A 21,596-nucleotide genomic window follows, 5' to 3' on the forward strand; every position below is an offset into this window, starting at 1 on the left:
TGCTCAAAAATATGTGTTAAATAAGCAAGTTAAACAGCACTTTATTGTTGTGGATAAGCGCATTTGGCTGTTACAAAATTTTCTAACTTAATTCTCAAATTCTTTTTTCGTAGGAGCTCAGAGTTTTTATCAGGAACACAATGATGATATTCTGTGCCTCACTGTAAACCAGCACCCAAAATTTATCAACATAGTGGCAACTGGCCAAGTAGGTATGTTTGTATATTTTAAAAGAAACAATTTAAAGTAATTGTCATGCTCAAATTACTTCAGTATCCTAGGGAAAGATTAAAATATATTTGTGTATTTGTGTATTGTTCAAAATGTATTTGCACATAAAGCACACACCTAGTTTTACCATGTTATTTACTTCCAGGTAGCTTTCTCTCCCTTTGGTTTTCTGAGTTGATTCACACAGTTCAGAATTAAGAATAAGCTCTTTTATAGTGGTTAAAAATAGTTGGATTTAGTCCTTTAGCAGAAGTTTCTGATCAGCAAAAAGTTTAATAGCATGTAAAACAGAAAGGAAGAATTTGAGGACAAGGTAGATGATAAGGGGAGGCAAGAAATAACTAGACTGGGGGAGCAGAACCTCTGCTTCAGTGGGGGTTAAACTGGAAAGGAGAGAGAAGCCAAGTCTATTCCATGTTTGTAAATCCCCTCTGCCTTTTTCTTTTCTTGGAATTTATCTAATTTGCCAGCTGTTTTGAAATTATTACCTGTACTGCTGTCTTTTACTCTGTAGAACTGTAAACTTAAAGGCTATAACTCTACAGGGAAAATGAAAGGATAGCAGGTCTACTTAGGGCATATCTACCAATCAGTAATCACTACGAACACTACATAATAGATTTTGTCAGTCAGATCTTGACAACTCTGGTACAGTTTTTAAAAATGATTGAAACCATTGGGTTTGTTGGATCTCGATTGCTAAGCCAGCTTTTCCGGTATCTTTTTCTTCTTAAGATAATTTATGCTTTTAATATCTTCATTTTCACACAAGTACTATATTAATCAGTTAGATACTTATTTTCTGGGTTGCGTAGTTCTATAGTTATGCTACAAAGACCCTTGTATTTTTTCCCTGGTTCTCTTTGTTAAAAATCACATAGATCATAGATATATCGACTTCTGATCAGGATGGCGGCATAGGTAAACAGGGCTCGCCTCCTTGCACAACCACATCAAAATTACAACTAAATTATAAAACAACCGTCATTCAGAACCATCAGAAATCGAGTTGAATGGAAGTCTGACAACTATGGAATTAAAGAAACCACAACCATCCAGTCTGGTACGAGGGGCACAGACACGGAATGGACTGGTCCCACACCCATGTGTAGTAGTGTAGTAGTAGTAGATAAACATTGAGGAGCGATATCTCAGGAGTGAGAAGTCCTGGCCCCACAGCAGGATCCCGGTCCTGAGTTTCAGTGGCAGAGAGATAAGTCACCGTAACTTCTGGCTGCAAAAAACAGTTGGCGTTGAGATGGTGGAAGAAATTTCTGGAGCCCCAAGCAGTTCCTCTTAAAGGACCCGCACATAGACTTACTCAGACTCACTCCCTCTGAGCTTCAGCACTGAGGTAGCAGCTTGAAAGGCTCCAGTGACATACAGGGAGGGCCTGAAATGTCTGGCATCAAGGCAAAAGCTCAGGGACAGCCTTTTCCCAGACTGAAAGGTGGGCAGAGGCCATTGTCCCTTTTCGGAACCCTCCCCCTACAGAGCCACAGAGCCGGCAGGTGGGTGCTGTGTCTGAGACTCCATGAACCTGGCTACCACTGTTTGCCCCGCCCTAGAAATCCCCTGAGGCTCTGTCCCGCCCAACTTAGAGCTGTTAATGGTGGTTTTTCCGTATGGATGGCTGGTCTTGGCTCAAGCTTCACAACTTCCTAAATCCTTTCAAACAAGCAACAGCAGGCCTTTCTGAGCCCGCAGCCTCCATACCTCTTGCTAAGTGGTCCCAGGCCTGGTACTAGCAACAGCCAGCCTAGGTTCACAACCTGGCTTTGCCTGGGAACCTCCAAGCCCAGCACAAATAGCAGCCATCTCATATTGCTTTATAGCTCGGGCAGGGTGGTCCCAGACAAAACACAGATGGGGGCTCACCTTGGCCTGTACCACCCAGGAAACATCGGGGCCAGTGCCCCCCGTGGACAGCTACAGCACCACCATTCTGCCCCTGCACAGCTAGTCCTCCACATGAGCTTCCATGGCTCCTGTGGTGTGGAATAAAGCTGGGAGTGGGAAGAGAAAGGGATAGGCCGAGGCTGTGTCATGCTGCCCCAAATTCTAAGGAGTTCTAAATTTGGACCAGGCCTTCAAAGTTTCTTAGAGGGGTACTTGTCCAGATAAGAAAATAAAATATTTAATTTATCTTGATTGATAACTTGAAAATACTTAGGCCTGTAATGCTAAGGTCTTTATTTGTACTCTTGTCCCAGGTCCTGTAGGTATTCAGGGACAAACCTGACTTCGAAACACTGCACCCTGAGTCTTTCAACCATTCTTCATGTGGCATAGGTTTCAAGTCCTCTCACCATATGGTTGTTATCAGAGCATGTTCAGAACTAAAAGTGGTATTTTTCCTGAGTAGGCTGCTCAGCAGAGTCAGCTATTTTATTCTCTTTTCTCTCATATTCCATGTCAGGACAGTATGGGCCTACATTATGAGTATGTCTTTGAAATCATTATTTCGTAGTGATGCAAGGCTCTACCAAGGCAATCATCCTTTGAAAGGATTTCTAAATTTTCACTCCTTTCTTTCTTGCTAAAGACCTGTGCTTCTAAAGTTTTGCTTAATAGGTATCTCTGCCACAAATGCAATGAGCGTAGGCTTTCATGTTTTCTTTCTTGGCAGTCTTTTACTCATGCAAAATATATTTAGTTTGAAAAAAATTAAGAAATTTGTTACCATATTTTGCCATATATAATGCACACTTTTTTGCCCAAATTTTTTAGGGAAATATAAGGGTGTGCATTATAAAAGGGTAGTACCTGAAATACCTTGTATCTTTTCTTGTGTTTTGTGCTTATTTGTTACATAACATTTCTTGTACCATAGTATGTTCAAAAATAAATGCTGAAATTCTTTTATGGTACCAAAAAATAAGTATCTAAATGTAAAGAAATAAATAATTGAATTAAAAAAATAAAATGAAGGATATTTTTCCTTAAAGTTTGGGCCAAAAACGTGGGTGTGCATTATACATGGCAAAATATGGTAATTTATGACCTGAATTAAGAACTTCTTTCTTGAATTATGTGGTAACTTTGCCATTGTTTCTCAGAAGGTTTAGATTTAACTCTTTCCTTCAAGGAGAGATGCATCATAACCTGAAAGAGCCTATTAATGGCTCATTTGGTAAACCAAAATGAGGATCATATCAACTTAACTCAGACCATTATTATTTTTAAAGGCATTCAAGTTTTATGTAACTTATTAAATACAAAGAAAATAAATTATTGATCCAAAGTTTGAAAGGTATATATAGAGTGTTAATCTGTATAATATATAATTGAAATTATTGACTTCACTTACAGTTTACTCAGTTTCCCATAAAATTAACTTTGTATATGATACTTTATTATTTAAGTTATTTTAAAATTATCACTTTTATGATAATCAAGTTTTTACAAATTTTACTATTTATGTTATTAATGGATAATTATTTTTCTACTCTTTTTCCATTTTAGGTGACTCAGCAGACATGTCAGGTAAGGAAAAATGAATCATTTTTTTGTTTTTAGTTATATTGTTTAGTAATGATAGTCCAAATTTTTATAATGAGATACTTGAACCTATTTTGGATTTTTAAAAAAGAAAGAATACATCACTTTCATGTCATGATGCTGAGCCCAATCTGTAACAATAATAATATTTAAATATATATGTTTTGAACTTTTTAGTGTGCCCGGCACTGTTGTAAGCACTGTACAGGTTTTATGTATTTAGTCATCATGAGAATTCTTCATGGTGGGTATTAACTCACTAATATCATATAGGTGGTAAGAGTGGAGGTGGGTTTAAAATTTAATCTTAAATATGAATCAATAAGCCTTATTGCCTGAAAATAATTTAAATTTATTTCTATATATTATCCCAATTTTATACATATTAGGTCAACAGGTCATTTAAAGATACAAGAATAACTTTTTATTATTGATTTTGACCATGGCCTTGTGAATTTAAAAATCTCTTAAACAATGTGTGTCCGTTGTTTTTAGATATATAATAACTAGGCTTTTGAACTCATCTTTCAGTTTACATAATATAGTAAGAAGAAGTAGTTTGATAAGAAAACATTTGCCAGTAATTTGTATCTATTTCCCTGCCCTCTTCTCCAGCAGAAAGCAGAATTTTGTAATTTGGCTATTCAGTTACAAATTTATTCAACATAAATAAATTTGGTTCTTGCTCTCTTGGTTCCATGCAACAGCAGATGCTGGCAAACTACAGCCTGTGGGCCAGCTCTGGCCCACCGCCTCTTTTCGTACCGCTCATGAGCTGGGTGCAGTTTACTAACTCACGTAGCTGGAAAAAGTCAAAAGAAGACTAAATCCTCACAAAACTTGAAAGGTTTATGAAACTGGAATTTCAGTATCTGTAGTTACACTCTGTTGAACGCAGCCACACTCATTCACTTACAACCTGTCTGTGGCAAAGTTTGTGCTACAACGGCTGCGTTGACTGGTTGCAGCAGAGACTGTATATGACACCCTCAGTGCTTTGCGTGGCTGCTGGGTGCACTGCAAGTTGCAGTGGTGCAGTTACTGCCTGACAGGGTTAAGTGCTATGTGCACCACTGTACCGCAACATTGGTTTTATTTTCTTTTTGTTTTTTTTACCATGTTTACTGACCATGAGTTAATTAAACTCATTATAAAATTTTCCAAGAAGTTAAAAAAACATTAATTCAGTGTAACCTGAAGTGGAATCTGCTAAGACATGTTACACCTGAAGATGGTAAAAAGTATGTGTGGAGCTGGAGCAGAAGAAGGCGTAGTTGGCTTAGTTTACAAAGCTGGTGAAATTTAAGGTGTTTAAAGCCTATGGTTATTCAGCGTACTATTTATCAATAGGTAGTTTGTGGAAAATATTTCAATTTATCATATGCTACCAAACCTCAGTAGTTTGTTATTAAGAGTCAACAGTTAACTTCATTTGCTCTCATAGATTTAACTAGCATCAGTTCCATGAATTTATTTTAGGAATAGAAATGGGATATCCTGACTTTATGGCACTAAGACCATATTACCATTTGAATACATTAAATGTGCTTTGGGTGGACACTAGGAGAGCATCTTTTGTCCCAGAGAAGCTTTTCCAGCCCATCTAAGATGTGGTATTAGGAGCCAAGAATTTGACATTTTTGATCCTTAAGACAATTCAATGAGAGAGTTCTTTCTCTGGTCTTGGTTACTATTTGTCATGATAGGCAGTTGTCTGTGAAATAACTTGCGTGGTCTTTCGTGTGTCCTCTGAGACATAAAATAAGGAAATGTACTAGCACACAAGAGCGACCAGGGAGAGGGGTCTTTGATTTGGCTGATTCAGGAGCTCCGTGACGCACTTCCCACCTCTCTGTTCTGCCAGCCACAGCTTTGACTTCACCCATATGGCCGGTTGTATTTGTGGTTATAAAAGGACTACTAGTAGCACCTGGAGTTACATGCTTCCTGAGAAGACACCAGGGGAATACCGTGTGCTGAGTGGCTTAAATCTGGGTTATTGAACTAAAGCGCTTACGTCCAAGGTGGGGAGTTGGGATGGTAAGGGGGTTAGGGGTGCAGTGGAGTGTTACCATGGTGGGCTTAGACTGATCTGTGGGGTGTGCAGGGCCTTTCCTCTGAATTCCTTGCTCTGCATGAAGGAGCAGTGGATTCCTGAATCAAGCTGGATCTTTACCAAGAAGGAAGGAGGGATGAGATCTGGTTGTATGAGAGCTGTCCACTTCAGAAACTAAAGAGCAAAACAGTTGGCACACTTCCTGGCCCATATTAATTCTTGTTTTAAAAATACAGCATTTATTATGCTGCATCAAAGGCAATCTAAGGGATAGAAAGAGTAGCCTTTAAAACTTAGATTCCTGTGAGATCCAATTAGTAATTTAAAGAGACCCTATGGCATCTCTATACTGGAGACTAAGGGTGAAGAATGGTCATGAAGAGTTGGTGGGATTGACTTTCCAAAGTCACCTTGATGTGATGGAAAGAGCAAGAACAGAGCCTGGCACTGTTCTTCTCTGAGCCGTGGGAAAGCGCACCTGCCTAAAAGCAGGGATTTCAGAGCATGAACGTTCCTGGTAACGTGCCCGGCCCACGCTCGGCACTCACCTCTGGTCAGTAAGGAGGGGAGAAGTAAGGTCCTATCCGTGGTACTGTAGCATGATGTATAGCCACTTTCAAATTACAGTTGGCCTTCCATATCCACAGACTCCACCAATGGCAGATCAACTATACCAGAAAAGAAAGATCCCAGAAAAGTCTCAAAAAGGAAAATAGGAATTTACCACACACTGAGCACTGTGCTGAATCCATGCAAACGAAACGATGTAGGCAGACACTGCAGTAGCCTATATGCACATATAGGTTATATGTAAATACCATGCCAATGAGGGACTGGAAAATCTCCGGTTTGGGTATCAGTCCCCTGGGGAAATCAAATGACGACTGTATAGGAGAAAATTAAATGTACTTAATAAACATAACTTAATCCTGCTTCAGTAAGTTAGACCTTGAACATTTCCAGTAATTTAAATCTTAACTAGTGTTATGTCAATAAGTTTAGAACAGTCTAAATGTGGAGCAGTCCCATAATGTAATCATATTTATATGTTTTAGAGTACAAAGTCCTGATACACGTTTCTTACCATCTCATTTAATTTCACATAAATGTTTGAAAAGCTCAGTAATTCAACTTATCTAAAATTACTTGCTATTTAAATTTTAGATAAATGAAGCTCTGTAATTTGTAGCATTTTAAATTTGGTGATAAATGGAATTCTGTAATTTGTGACATGTTAAATTTGGAGATGTGTCTTGAAATTCCATTTTCTACTTCGTCACATTTAGCCAAATATAGTATATGAATTGCCCAGAGGTGCTTTTTGTAAACATACAGAAATGTTTTTATATTATAGAAGACCCATGTAATATTTATCACTAGCAAAATATTAGAGTGATCTACCAGTATATATTTACATTTTAAATTTGAACCATATAACATACCTTATTGGTATTAAGTTTACAGTCCCCATGTCCTTTGAATTTTATTGAATGAAGAACACCCAAATTTTAGTCCAGTACTTAAATTATTCTCAGTTTTTCACACCTAAATAGCTTGTCTTATAATATGGTAACCTTTTATGTCTATTTCTATGTTCTTTTGATTTTTTAAAAATATTTTTATTTTATTTATTTTTGGAGAGAGGGGAAGGGAGAGGGAAGAGAAAGGGGAGAGAAATACCGAGTGGTTGCCTCTCACATGGTCCCGGTGGGGGACCTGGCCCACAACCCAGGCATGTGCTCTCACTGGAGATTGAACCAGTGACCCCTCGGTTCACAGGCTGGTGCTCAGTCTACTGATCGACACCAGCCAGGGCCAGTTTTTATTTTTTTACATAAAGTTGTATAAATTTTATATCACCTGTAATTGAAAAAAATTAAAAAAGAATAACTTGAAAGAGTTGCAGAAATATTTGAACAATTTTCTACTTAATCATACTAAAATTTAAATTCCTGGTTTAGTATATGGTAACTACTTGGAGGAATTATCAGATTTAATTTATCGTATAACATAAATTGCAGATGGAGTACAATATAGTCTAAATTTAATCAGAATATTTTCTTAAGAGACCAAAATTTCTTTCTGCCCCAAATGGTTTTAAGGTAACTTATCTTACTTAATATTTCTCTATTTTTGCAATACAATATTTGTAACACATTTATAATTTAAAGCAAATGCACAGTAGTATTTTGGTTATTAAAAGTACTTATGTTCTGAGACTGAATTAGCTGCTGAATTAACTTATCCATTTCTTAAGAGTTTCATTCATTAAAAAAAAAGAGAACAATACAAGGCTATGATTTTTTTTAACTTGGAAAATGCAGAGAACTGGGAAATTTTTTTTAAGCAGTAGAAACAGGCTTCACAAGGTAAATAAAAACAAATGTAATTTTTTAAAAAGATTAGTTTTGCCCTGGCTGGTGTGGCTCAGTGGATCGAGTGCTAGCCTGTGAACTGAAGCGTTACCAGTTCAATTCCTGGTCAGGGCACATGCCTGGGTTGCAGACAAGGTCCTTAGTTGGGGGCGTGCAGGAGGCAACCCAATTGATGTATCTCTCACACAGAGATATTCTCTCTCTCTTTCCTTCTCCCTTCTCCTCTCTCTAAAAATAAGTAAATAAAATCTTAAAAAAAGATTAGTTTTATTTCTTCCATAAACCCTGTTTTAAAAAAACTGTCTTAGAAAGTGATACAGATGTAGCATTTTACCAGATACTTGTCTATATGGTTAAAGATTTCTTTTGAGATCCTTTCAGGTGGTTTCCTACCTATTGTTTTTCTCAATTTGTGTTTGTTTTTCATCTCTTCTTCAGATAACCTAAGTACTAAATATACCCGGATATTTAATTGTGCAATATTTATGTATTTCTTCACATAAGTGTATAAATATTTAACATGTATCTAAAATGTGCATTATTTTTGCATTTAAAGTTGCGATTACCCAAGTTGCTTATCTAAATGCTTTTTTCTTAAAAGTGCACTTTGGACTATAGTCTGAAGTATTCTGTATTATTTTTTCATTCCTCTTTTTCATTTAGTCATAGTTACGCATTTTTAACCAAGTACACAACCTTTCTTTGTACATATTTTCCATGTTTCAGAGATGCATATGCCTTAGCTTTAGAAATGGAAACATTTATAAGAGGTGTATCACAACTTTTGGATTTTATCCTTATTTAGCTACAGCTCCTTCTATCCACATCTGGGATGCAATCAACAAGCAGACTTTATCTATACTAAGATGCTACCATTCAAAGGGAGTGTGTTCAGTCAGCTTCAGTGCTACTGGCAAACTCTTGCTGTCTGTGGGCCTAGACCCAGAACATACTATTACCATTTGGAGATGGCAGGAAGGTAGGATTCGTTTTTCTTTGTGATTTTTAAAAATAAGAATACTATGGTAATATGAATTCTCTATTTAATATTTACCTTAATTTGGTGATCGAGAAACCATTATTCACTACAGCCTTGCACAACACACAGTACACAGCTGGTTTTATTGTAGGTGTGTCACACGTAAAAAACCCAGTGAAATTGTAAGCTCACAAAGGGTAAACTAATGGAAGTTACTAATATTATAAATGATTTGCTGCTCTTTCCTTTCAGTAAGTGTTTTGCTAAATGTTTGATCAGTTACGGAGGATCTTAAGAAGGGAAATGGCCCTGGCTGGGTCGCTCAGTTGGTTAGAGTGTCGACCTGATGCGCCAACGCTGTGGGTCCCACCCCTGGTCAGAGCACATACAAGAATCAGCCACTGAATGCGTGAATAAGTGAAACTACAGGTCGATGTTTCTCTCTGTCTCTCTCACCTTTCCTCTTCTCTCTGTCTAAATATCAGTGTTAAAAAACTTTAAAAAGAGTGGAAATGAAGGATATTGTAAGTGATAATGGAAGATCAATAAGGTCATATACACTTCAGAGAAAACTTTTCAGATACACAGCTACTAGAAAAAGTGAAATTCCTAGAGCTACATAGAAAAAAAAAAGTAAGATACAGTTTACAAAGTCTAAAATTCCCCTCAAACGATGGCAGCGGTCCTGCAGCTGACCAGCCAGACAGCCGGATGGATGCTCATGGGATAAAAGAGTGAACAACTGTCAATGGTAACCAGTTTTTATAAACCATAAATAAATAAAATGCCCTGTAAATGATAAGGCAGCTCCGCGAACACATACTACTTGCAAAAATACGTTTAGAGGACCCTGTACACAAGTACATAATTGTACGTCATGTAATTGCCAGGTAGCAGAGCAAGGGGTACACCCTCTCTTATTTAAATAAGCATTTGCCTTTTGAACTATGTATTTTGAATGACTGTTGGAGCCTATAAAAATTACCTTAGTTCTTACATTAACCTTCATGATTTTGTTGTACCTTTTTTTATCAGGTGCCAAAATTGCTAGCAAAGCTGGTCACAACCAACGTATTTTTGTGGCAGAATTCCGGCCAGATTCAGATTCCCAGTTTGTGTCTGTGGGAGTAAAACATGTGAAGTTCTGGACACTGGCAGGAAGGGCTCTTCTTAGCAAAAAAGGGCTACTGAGCGCACTGGAAGACGCCCGGATGCAGACCATGCTCGCTGTGGCATTTGGTGCAGTATGTCCCTTAAATGCGTGTGGTAGTGGACTCTGAATTACCTAAATTGGACTCCTTTGCATTTTCTTGCCCTAGCCGAGTCATATTAATGCTGTTTATATGGCACTGTATGTAATCTGCCGGTCATTACTTATGTCCCGGTCAGGCATGCACTTCATCTTTCAAAATCTGATACTTGCAGAAATCTGGGAGTGGGACAGAAAGTTGATGAGGGAGAAGGATTATAATGAAACATTTAACTCCGTGGGCCTCTGCCATTCTCAAAAGTCTTCGCTAACTCTGAAATTGTCACCCTCAATCTTCTAGGTCCGGGAAAATTTGTCAGAATAAAAGAGATAGCACAAGAAACATAGTTTTCCAGTGTTTAAAAGGTGGTACATGGATTTAGGATTTCTTTTGCTTTCTGTCATCTTAATTTACTGCTTATCACAGGGTTGGAAGTGCCCTGGGCCAGTGTCTCCCATTCAGGGGAAGAGAGCGCAGCTCCTGGTCTGAATAGAAAGTGTTCAAGAGCCACGTCCTCTCCTTCCCCCACTCCATCTGGGGCTGCGTTTTTCCTTTTTACATTCCGTCCTGGCCAGGCTTTTTACTCCTTGGGTGCATGATAACTCTAAGCGGATTTCCTTACCAAAGTGTCTGTGTGGGCAGGCAGTACTTGAAGGAAGAAAATTATAATTTTAGGACCTTTAAGGACACTTAGAGTTTTGAGAAAAAGACCATTGAGAATATTGACTATGCCATGTCAAACTTAAGATAAATCTTTTGGGGATTCTTAATATAAGACCAGTAATTCCTTTACAGAAGAAAACTGACATTCATATCCTTCTGGCATTTAATTTGCCCATTTAGATTAACTGTCTTCATGTATAAAATTCCTGATGTAGTGAATTGCCTATTCCCAATAGAAAATAAACGTGAAGATTACAGTATTATTCATACTTTCAGGTTTGAAGCAAGAGTGCAATCAGAGAGAATGTTTGGTTGCATAGCAGAGTGGGTTTTACTCAGGTTAAGCCTTCCGAAACTATATGCTAGGGGCTTATGGAAACAGCAGGCGTAAAATACTGGTTTTTACACTTGAAGCATTTGCATTCTATTTTCCGATAAGGCATGAAATAATGGTGCTCCTAAATGACAAATACAATTGTTATTCAAATACGAGCTATAGTGAATAAGTGTAAATGCTGAGGAATTCGCAGTAACATTAAATTGTTGTAGGGAAATTAAACATACAAACTAGTATTCTCAGATTAAAGAAAAATCTCTTTGCCACCTAAAGAAAAACTTATCACCAAAAACAAACACAAAAAAACCCCTCAGCTTGTTTGTTACCATTCAAAGTCATATTCCTGTTGGTTCATTCCGTACTGTTTAGGGTGAAAGACCTTACATGGATGAGCTGCTCTAAAAGTAAAGCTAAAACGAGGTAACAATGGCACAGGATATAGATATAGGACTTGATTTCTCCAATTTCCACAGAAGGAACTCAATCAGGATTGCAGTTCTCAGAGTGACCTAAATAAGCTTTTGGTACCTTATCAAATTTATCTTTCGATTGATGGCAAAAATGCATTAACTTCTGCTGTCTTGATTTTTAAGAAATGGCAGGTGTTGATTTCATTTGTAACTTCATGAGTTAGTGAAATAAAAAAAAACCTACAACTTCACGATAGATAATAGTTTTAGTTTTACTTTCTATGACAAAGTATCACACCTAATAAAATACTTTCACTTCCCATTTTTATTCTCTTTTAACTCTGTTTCTTGGTGGCCTTTAAGTTATTTCTAGGGTAGTTATAAGGAAGCAACCCAAAGGGAGGACATGACTAGAATCGCAGCACTTTGTAATTGGAAGATAGCTTAGAGACTGACGTGTGCTCACTGTGACTCATTTAACACAGGAAAAGCTGAGGATGCTCACAGAGGTTAAAAGTCTTATCCCAGGTTATTCCAACTGATAAGCAGCCCAGCTGGAGGAGGGAAAAAGCCCAGACGTGGCTGAGCCTCCCGTCCAGGTTTCCCGGCTGTTGGTCCCCGCCCCGGTCCCCGCCCCGTGCTCTCCTTGTCCCGCCGTGAGATAGGATCACACTTACGTAGAGAGAGAGAACTGCACATTTGAACTCTGTCTGAACTTTTGATGAGTTTATCTTCCCCACTCCTTTTCAGAATAACTTGACGTTTACAGGTACCATCAGTGGAGATGTCTGTGTGTGGAAAGATCACATACTGTGTAGAGTCGTGGCCAGAGCTCACAACGGGCCGGTGTTCGCCATGTACACCACCCTGCGAGACGGACTTATTGTGACTGGTGGCAAGGAAAGACCGTGAGTCCTTTTTCTTTTCATAGCCTCCTGAATATTTACGCATTGTGGTCTACCTGTGGTTTGCTATTAGTTATTCTGCTTATTTCCAGACCAGATGGATTATCCTCCCTGACTGTTCTTGTTATATGCTTCTCCTTTTATTGCCTTTTATGGGCTTTCTTGTTGGCTCCTATTTCTGATTTTAAATGGCTTCCACTTTTCATTTTGCATTGTAGATAAACAGCTGAGGTGATAATTTTTCAGAGGTATGGATAGGTAGTTATCCTGCAAGTTAAGAATTGATTTTCTTGATGTCCGTATGCCTGTGTAAGTATTAGTGGACTAACAGATGACCCATGAGTGAATCGTTGCCATCAAACCCAAGATGCATCTTGCCTACTTGCTTTTTGTTCAGACGGGGCACTGAGGGGTGAAGTGCATACTGCCACGTTAGAGAGGGGTGAGCGGGTGCTAGAGGCCAGCTCTGCCTTGTTTTGCTTGAGGCAAACTTGTGCCATAAAATTGTTTAATACCAGACCTCAAGATTTAAGTCGAGGAGAGGCCTTTTCCTGAGTGATTTTCAGATCTTTCCGTGGAAACCAGATTGTCATTGATTTCCTATCAGCATAGTCATATGCATGTTAAAATGTAACATGTAATGTGACCAGGAAGTTAAGTACATTTCAGTACAGGATTAAGAGAACCTACATCTATCTGCTAAACACAATTGCAGCAGCTTTTGCCTTTCTCACAAAGGAAGATTGTATTATGGTACAAGAGAAAGTTCTTTTCCCTAAGACAAGCGGTTCATCTAGTAGAAAATAAAGCAATACACTTTTCAGTTCTCCCAAAAGAAAAACCACAACGGGCTGTATTTTTTAAAAGATTTTATTATTTATTTATTTATTTATTTATTTTTTAAAGAGAGGGGAAGAGGGGGGAAGAGAGGGAGAGAAACACGATGTGTGAGATAAATCGCCTGGTTGCCTCTCGCGCACCCGCAGCTGGGGACCTGGCCCCACAACCTGGGCATGTGCCCTGACCGGGAATTGGACCGGCGACCTTTTGGTGCGCAGACTGGCCCTCAGTCCACTGAGCCACACCAGCCAGGGCTGTATTTTGATTTTTTGTAGGTTACTCTGACACTTACGCTTCCCACGAGTCATCAAGTCTTGCACACCCCTCCCTACTCCTTAGTAGTCAATAAACTGTTTCAGAAGGATATTGTTTTTAACCTTAGAAATAGTGTTTTAACTAAAGTGATAGGATGAACTTACTCAAGTACCAAAGCTAACATAGAACATTTCAATGGTACCTCTAAATCAAAACATATGAAAATGCAATTGACCGAATATTTAAAAAATATATATATGTGTAGATAAGCTTATTAGATAAAAGGTATGTTTTTTCCTTTTTTTTTCAGAAGGCTATTTGAATAATAATGGTAGAGAAAAAAAATGTTTCTCTTTTGGCCCTTAAAATAGATTCTGTAGCGTGGCTGTAATCCCTCTCTCTAACCTTACATTCCCATCATCCTCAACATTAAATATCATTTTGTACATTTCCTTAATCAAGAGGTCGTGTTATAAAAGGATATGTATTTGGGAGTGGGGCTAAATAAAATTATGCTCATGTCAGAAAAATGAATTTTCATAAAATCTGCTTAAACTGAGATCCAGTATATCTTAAAATTGCTGTAAAAAGTTTAGAAAACTGTATGAAATATATTATAAACATCAGGGCCATCTTTAGTGCCCTGCTTATAACTTAGTATTTGTTTATAATAAAAATTATTTGTAGTAGCCAGTAATAAGTCTTTTTTTTCTTTTTTGTTTGGGTTATTTACATAGGTCAAAAGAAGGAGGAGCAGTGAAACTGTGGGACCAGGAACTGAGGCGATGCCGTGCCTTCCGGCTTGAGACGGGACAAGCCACAGACTGTGTCCGTTCCGTGTGCAGAGGCAAAGTACGACGCTCCCTGAGCCGTGGCGTTGCCGCCGCAGAGGGCGAGCATTCCTGCCTGTGGTTCTCTCGCCCTTTGCAAGGCGGCGATGTGATACTCCAGCCGCTCTGCATGCGGGTCTGCGCGGCCTTCTCCGCACAGGCGCACCATCGCACCGGTGCCGGGCGTGGGCAGGAGGCCGTTCGCCTCAGCGCTGCATTGGAACCTCCCTGTTCCCTTGAATCTGCTCGTTCAGCAGTGGTAGACTGAGCTGTTGCCTTTCCAATCGACTCATTTTGAGTAGTGCAGCTGTCTGATTTTCTTCAAAACACATTTCTAGAAAAAATTTTGGCCCTGCATGTACTTGCTAAAAGTATATTTATAAATCATCTACATATATTATCTGTTGTTAGTCTGTACAGCTTACTTTTATTTATACTTATTTTTAATTAAAATCCAGTACTTTCTTCCTATATCTAAATTCATTTATACCTCTCTGGAGATCTTCAGGCTATAATGTCATCAGAGTCCAAACTTGATGATTGGAGAAGCCAGGGGTATTATCTTGCAAATGTGCCTCTAGACACAGGAAACGGTGTGTGCTAGATTAATTCAAAGCAGAAAGTTCTCTGAAAGTAGGCTATTCTGTTTCTGGAACCAACCCTGATGGGGGCGGGAGGGAGCCCACACAACCCCAAGCAATTCTCTGACAGCAGCAGCGGTTCTGAAAATTCAGCTCGGCTCTGGTGCTGTCTACTCAGGGTGAGCGTCCGGTGGTGAGGGGTTCTGCCCTCGGAGATTGCCCCACCCCCCTTGGACCTAAGGCTCAAGTCCAGGTCCGTTACCTGTGTTTCTGGCCAGCTGCCTACAGGTTAGAGTCCCCGGCCTGACCCTGGGTTTGGTTGATTTGGTAGAGCAGTTCACAGAACTCAGAGAGGTGTTTCACTTACACCTGGGATCACTGTACAAGGATAGAACTCCTGGACAGCCACGTGCAGACCTGCACGAGGCAAAGTACGTGGGAACAGGCATGGAGCTCGCACGCCGTCCTCCCCACGTCTCCCTGTGGTCATCAGCTGGAAGCTCTCCAAACCCTGTCCCTAGGATTTTTAAGGAGGCTTTATCACGTGGTCGGGATAGATTACAGCCAGCCGTTAACTGATTTAACGTGCAGCCCCTCTTCCCCCTCCCCAGAGGTGGATGGTGAGGAACTGAAAGTTCCAACCCAGTAGTCACAGGGCTGGGTCTCCAGGCAGCCAGCCCCCATCCTTAGGTGGAGTATGAATGGCATCTCATTAACATAACAAAAGACATCTCTAGGGTTCTCATCACTTAGTAAATTCCAAGGATTTCAGGAGCTTTGTGCCAAATACATACTTACTGTAAATCACTGTATCACAAAGGTAAGGTCATTCTCATATTTTTAAGAAGAGCAACTGTTGTATTATGTTAAATATATTTGTCCCACTGTGTTTCAGGGCAAGATTCTAGTTGGGACAAAGAATGCTGAAATAATTGAAGTTGGAGAGAAAAACGCAGCATGTAATATTTTAGTTAACGGTCATGTGGATGGACCCATATGGGGACTAGCAACACATCCTTCCAGGGATTTTTTCCTTTCTGCTGCCGAAGATGGGACAGTGATACTCTGGGATATTGCTGATAAAGTGAGTGCAATTTTTTAAAAGATGCTGTAATTTCGTAGCATTATGTTGAGTTTTGGGAAGAAACTGGTTTACTTTGAAAGTACTTAATGTAGTTCTCGTAATTCTTTTGGTTCTTATGCAGAAGATGTTAAACAAAGTGAACTTGGGACATGCTGCTCACACTGTATGCTACAGCCCTGAAGGGGACATGGTGGCTATTGGAATGAAAAACGGAGAATTTATTATTTTACTGGTGAGCTCTCTAAAAATATGGGGAAAGAAGAGAGACAGGCGATGTGCAATTCACGATATCAGGTTTGTCAGCAAATGGGGTAATATTTCTACTATACTCTTTACGTTTATGTTTTTGTTTTAAATTGAATTTATTGGGGTGATGTGGGTTCGCAAAACCATACTGGTTTCAAGTCAGTGTACAACCCAATAAAACATCACCTACACACCGTATTGTGCACCCATCACCCCAAGCAAAGGCTCCTCTCCCCATGCCCCCTTCACGCACCTTCACCCCGTTTCCTCTAGGCTACCATCATTCTGTTGTCTGTGTGCGTTTTTCATATATAGATATATAAAATTTGGCCAGTCCCTTCACTCTAATACTCTTAAATGACCCAGTGTGCGTTTGAGAAAATGCCCTTAGTTCACATCATAAATTGTGTGCTGAAACACCGCTGTTTGTATACTTACTCCTTGGCAAATTATGGACCCGCTGGGCACCAACCCCAGTGCCTTATAACGCAAGTACCAGGGAGTGTTTACTAAGTATCACGCTGGACATGTCCAGTGAGGTCCTCCTGCCAAGGACTTCCTGTCAGCCAGGAAAACTAAAGTTAAAACCCCAAACGTCTCTCACTTCTCTTTCATTTGGGCCCTTAGTTCATTCATTTACTACTCGCTAAACATCAGCGATGACCCAGAGTCTGAATTAATTTAAACTTTCCTTGAACCTTTATTTTTACCAATGGCTACCATTTGAGCACTTGTATGTAATCGAGATAAGATTATTGAATCCAGGTCTGTCAAAATCTTCCACTCTTCCCCAGTAAAACCATTTCACAAATGAAACCTTCCTCAGAACCTCAGTATGTAACAGTGACAGTGGCTTCCCGTAGCTCCCCCAGGTCCCTAAGGTCCCTACCTCTGCAACTCGTGGACAGTTTCACAAGGCTGACTGTGGAATACTGCTTCCCATGATCAGTAGACAATAGTACTTTGTCTTTTAAAATCTTCCAAGCCACAAGTAATGTCACTGGCCTGAGTTAAGCTGGTCTCTTTTCTTCGCTGTTAAGACACGATCTTTCCAGATGAGAGAATCCTTTCTTACTGAATTATGTGACTTAGTAATTAAATAATTGTTAGTGGCTTTTTTAAAAAACATTTTTTAAAGGAATTAGGAAATTAAAGTTCAGGAACAATTTAAAAATTGAAGTAAAATATAAGCGTTTTGTTTCATTTAACACAAACATAATCTGAGTATACATAATTAGTTTATCAGATAAATCTGAGGCCATGTTTTTCAAATTTAAATTATTTTGTATTTAAGCACTGATTTTACAAAATATTGTATAAAGGTGAACTAAATATATTTTAAATTTTTATTAAACAGTTCATCATCTTGTTTTTTTCCGTTACCATTTATCTCCCCCGCAACCCTCTACCACTTCTAGCCACCCCTCCCCGCTGCGGTCACTGCCCTGTTGTCTGTGTTTCCTTTTTGCTCTGTCCCTCCACACGGCTCCCCCAGATCTGTAAACCTGGTCTATGAGTCTGTCTCTGTTTTGCTTGTTAGTTCACTTTGTTCGTTAGATTCCACTACTAAATTTACAACTTAAGTTCATGTAAATCACCTCCAAAATGTATTCCACCTGAGATATAAGATGAAATAACATAGAAGCATCTGCTTTTTCAATAAAGTTGACCAGTTTCATGTCTCTCTTGGTCAGCTGACCACAGTCAGGTGACACAGGAGTTATCTGGACCTTGTTGTACACACTGAACCATTCCTGGTGACGATTCTTTTTCTCTGCTTGTAGAGCAACTTGGGACATAAAGACAAACTAAAATCTTTGAAGAACTCTTTGTAGATGGCATCTCTCTTAATTTCAAGTATTCTACTCTTTAAGGTCAGGTGTAACCTGGTTCCTCTCCTCTGCTGTCAGCAAGTGAGCATCTGCTGACAGGGCCGCAAGGCACTGGGGCTGATGCTCCAGCACTGCCAACAAGCGCCCGCCAACAAGCTTCCTGTCTGTCCCCACCCCCCAGAACCGCCCATCACACATTTATTTTGAGAGCTAGAAAACTCAAGTCTTAAAATAATTGTTTATATTGTTTCATGTCACCGAATGCATCTTTTACATGTTTTTTTTACATACTCAGGTTTAGTCCAGATTCCCAGTTTCTGGCAGTGGGTTCTAGTGAGAACTCTGTGGATTTTTATGACCTATCATTGGGCCCCACCCTTAACAGAATCAGCTACTGCAGGGACATTCCAAGCTTCGTCATTCAAATGGACTTCTCTGCAGACAGTAGGTACCTCCAGGTACAGTACTAGTCCTGTATATCCAGTTACAGTCCTTTCACGTCTTGGAAATGAACGTGTATTTAGAACTCCTGAGTTCCAGAGCTTCCAAGCTCTTGCCATTTACTATTCATTGTCTCCATACTCTTTTATTATTCCATTCTTCAGGCCTTTCCTCCATTGTTTTGTACAAGTTTTGTACTCATCTTCTACGTTCTTAGCAGTTAGAAATGTAAACCCAGTAGCACTTTGCTAGTGTACTATACTTCTGGATTTTGCCTCACACGTAATAGAGCTCTTGTCCCATTTTAATATGTGATGAAAGGTCTCCACTGGTTGCTATAAACGGCATGTCTACGAAGTGCCTTCAGGGAGACATCTGATGGATCCAGCTGCCATCGACAGAATTACTTGGGCTACGTGGACTAGGTAAACATTTCATACATTCAGAAGGGAAGACCTGACTGACGGTCAGTTAGGAGCATCCTGTTTCAGAACAGGCAGTCATTCCACTAGGGGATAGTAACTGAGTTCTGTTTGTTACGGTATCTTCCATTCTTCCTAAGGGGAGAATGATGTGCTCACCCTGAGACCGCTTTTGGTTGCCTGTATTTCCAGGCTCCATCATTGGTTCTTTTAAAGAAAGGATGTCAAAGTTATGACTTTAAAGATGCCTCATGTTTCCTTTAACGTAGTAGGTTTAATGAGAGACAATAAAAACATATATTGGGTACTGTTAGGCAGTTGTATTATTTCTCTATCTTAAATGAATGCTATCTTGCAGATGTTAGAAATGAAACCTTACAAAATTTGTTCAAACTTGCTAGCTGTATAACAGGTAATCAGGCATATCCATCTTTTTAATCAATGTAAATTATAACAGCCATCAAATTCCTGTAGAACAAGCATCACTATTTTGTAAACCAGCTCTCATATAGTAGTAATTTATTAAAGCAGTTAGTGTATGTACCCTTAAAATTATAAAATTTCTCTAAGAGGGAAGGGTTACCATCCCAGGTGAAACACAGGACTCCAGATAATTGACCTTACACAATTTACTTCCTGTATTTTAAAAAAATACAGTTAGCCACTTAGAGACTAATTACCAAGAAAACTTTTTCAGTGTGGCAAACCTATATGTGTTTGCCATGGAGTGTTTTCTTTCATTCCTTCCCTCTAGTATCCTAGGAAATGAAGTCCTGGGAATCTGGTCGAGACACGCCGAGAAAGCTGACGTCAACTGTGCCTGCGTATCTCATTCAGGAATCAGCCTTGTAACAGGAGACGACTTTGGCATGGTGAAGTTATTTGACTTCCCATGTCCTGAAAAATTTGTAAGTATTTGGTCTGGTATTTTATATATTTCCAATTTAGATGTCTAATCATTAGTACTTTTCCCCACCCATTAGCCAAAATGTATTATTGTCTCCTGCTTTCAAAGTACTTTGTGTTCCTAAAATGTTCCCCAAACTTCCTAAATCCATTACTCTGAAATAACAGCTATTAGAAGTTACATCCCCTGCTCTGAAGTAACTCCATCTTTGCAAACTATTCTGATAAAACTGCAGTTTGCTTTCCAGCAAACCTTTATCTGTTACTGTTTGAAATGCTTTTCCTTAGAGGAACCCCTGGTTTGTGTTCAGCGCAGATCCATCACTCACTCGGACAAAGCGCTGGATCGTTGGCTGTGGTCCTGACTGCTTCCTCTCTCCACACCCTGGCGATGGAAAATCATGGCTCCTTATAGCAACCTCTGACTTTTGTGTGCCTCACACACCTTGAGCTTTTTCTTTTTTTCTTTTAGGCAAAGCACAAAAGGTTCTTGGGTCACTCACCCCATGTGACAAATATTCGATTTACCAGTGGTGACCGACATGTTATTAGTGCTGGAGGTGATGACTGCAGGTAGGTAGCTTTCTTTGGCCAAGAGCCAACTGTCTTTACTAGTTATTAAAGAAATTTAATTTTACTTCTAGTTTCAGTCTCCGGACTCAGTCGTCAACATTATAGGTAGCATGACCAGATGGCTCCTTGGAGCTGCACACTAATATTTAAATACAGGATAAAAGGAGTTAATGAGGAAAAAATTTGTATGTGCATGACCTGAAAGCTCAATTGAGAAACTTAGTATGTTTTGAAAAGTCAGAACTGTAATGAACTCACTGCAGTTTTCCCTCCGGTTGCAGTCTGTTTGTCTGGAGATGTGTGCATACGCCTCACTGAAGGATATGGATGCTGAGAAGATTATAAAAAACTAACAGCTTTGAGAAACCAGAATAACAGAAGAGGGAAAAGTCAAGTGGTGCTAACTTAAGATGGGGACAGGGATGTATGCCAGAATCATCAAAGTAGAAGACTGATACATTCAGAGTATTTATTATATGCACTGGGTGACTGTCCATAACCATACACTGCCAGATAATTACATTTCAAGGAGGAACTGATACTGGATAGGGAGAGCCAATCCCCAGTTTGGGGGGAGGGGGGGTGTGCACGAAGTTGGCAGACCTGCTAGGGAAGTTTAGGGTACAGCACTCCTCAGACAACCCAAAACCTTAAAAAACCCAACTTGGATAATTTTCATTTTAGCAAAACTCCTTTTAGAATTTTTATTTTATTTTCAAGTGTCACTGTTTGATGAAATAGTTTATCATGTGTTTCCATAAGGAAAGAAATACACACCATCACCCTAAAGGATGTTTTTAAAAGGCAAACATTATTTTTCCCTGCAGAAACATGTACAAGCTTCACTGGAGGATGTGCTACTTCTTAAGCATTAATGAA

General features: G+C 39.3%; 1 protein-coding gene across 5 annotated transcripts in view; it reads left to right on the top strand.

The window, feature by feature from the left end:
* EML5 (EMAP like 5) overlaps positions 1 to 21,103 on the top strand; it is a 110,358-nt gene extending 89,255 nt beyond the window's left edge. For 3 of the 5 annotated variants that reach the window (XM_054567172.1, XM_054567171.1, XM_054567170.1), the window contains 13 exons: positions 114 to 212; positions 3,697 to 3,717; positions 8,969 to 9,142; positions 10,178 to 10,386; positions 12,553 to 12,710; positions 14,540 to 14,654; positions 16,109 to 16,297; positions 16,419 to 16,591; positions 18,671 to 18,833; positions 19,138 to 19,241; positions 19,993 to 20,146; positions 20,617 to 20,717; positions 20,999 to 21,103. In XM_054567172.1, coding sequence (XP_054423147.1) covers positions 114 to 212; positions 3,697 to 3,717; positions 8,969 to 9,142; positions 10,178 to 10,386; positions 12,553 to 12,710; positions 14,540 to 14,654; positions 16,109 to 16,297; positions 16,419 to 16,591; positions 18,671 to 18,833; positions 19,138 to 19,241; positions 19,993 to 20,146; positions 20,617 to 20,717; positions 20,999 to 21,035 — 1,697 coding nt within the window. In that variant the 3' untranslated portion in view covers positions 21,036 to 21,103. The remainder of the gene's footprint in view (positions 1 to 113; positions 213 to 3,696; positions 3,718 to 8,968; positions 9,143 to 10,177; positions 10,387 to 12,552; positions 12,711 to 14,539; positions 14,655 to 16,108; positions 16,298 to 16,418; positions 16,592 to 18,670; positions 18,834 to 19,137; positions 19,242 to 19,992; positions 20,147 to 20,616; positions 20,718 to 20,998) is intronic. The other 2 variants (XM_054567175.1, XM_054567174.1) reach the window with 1 other exon arrangement.
* The last annotated feature ends 493 nt before the right edge of the window (positions 21,104 to 21,596 follow it).

Source organism: Pteronotus mesoamericanus, unplaced genomic scaffold (genome assembly GCF_021234165.1).
Source record: "Pteronotus mesoamericanus isolate MK-2021 breed Mesoamerican mustached bat unplaced genomic scaffold, CSHL_Meso_final contig_182, whole genome shotgun sequence".
NCBI classification, from domain to species: domain Eukaryota; kingdom Metazoa; phylum Chordata; class Mammalia; order Chiroptera; family Mormoopidae; genus Pteronotus; species Pteronotus mesoamericanus.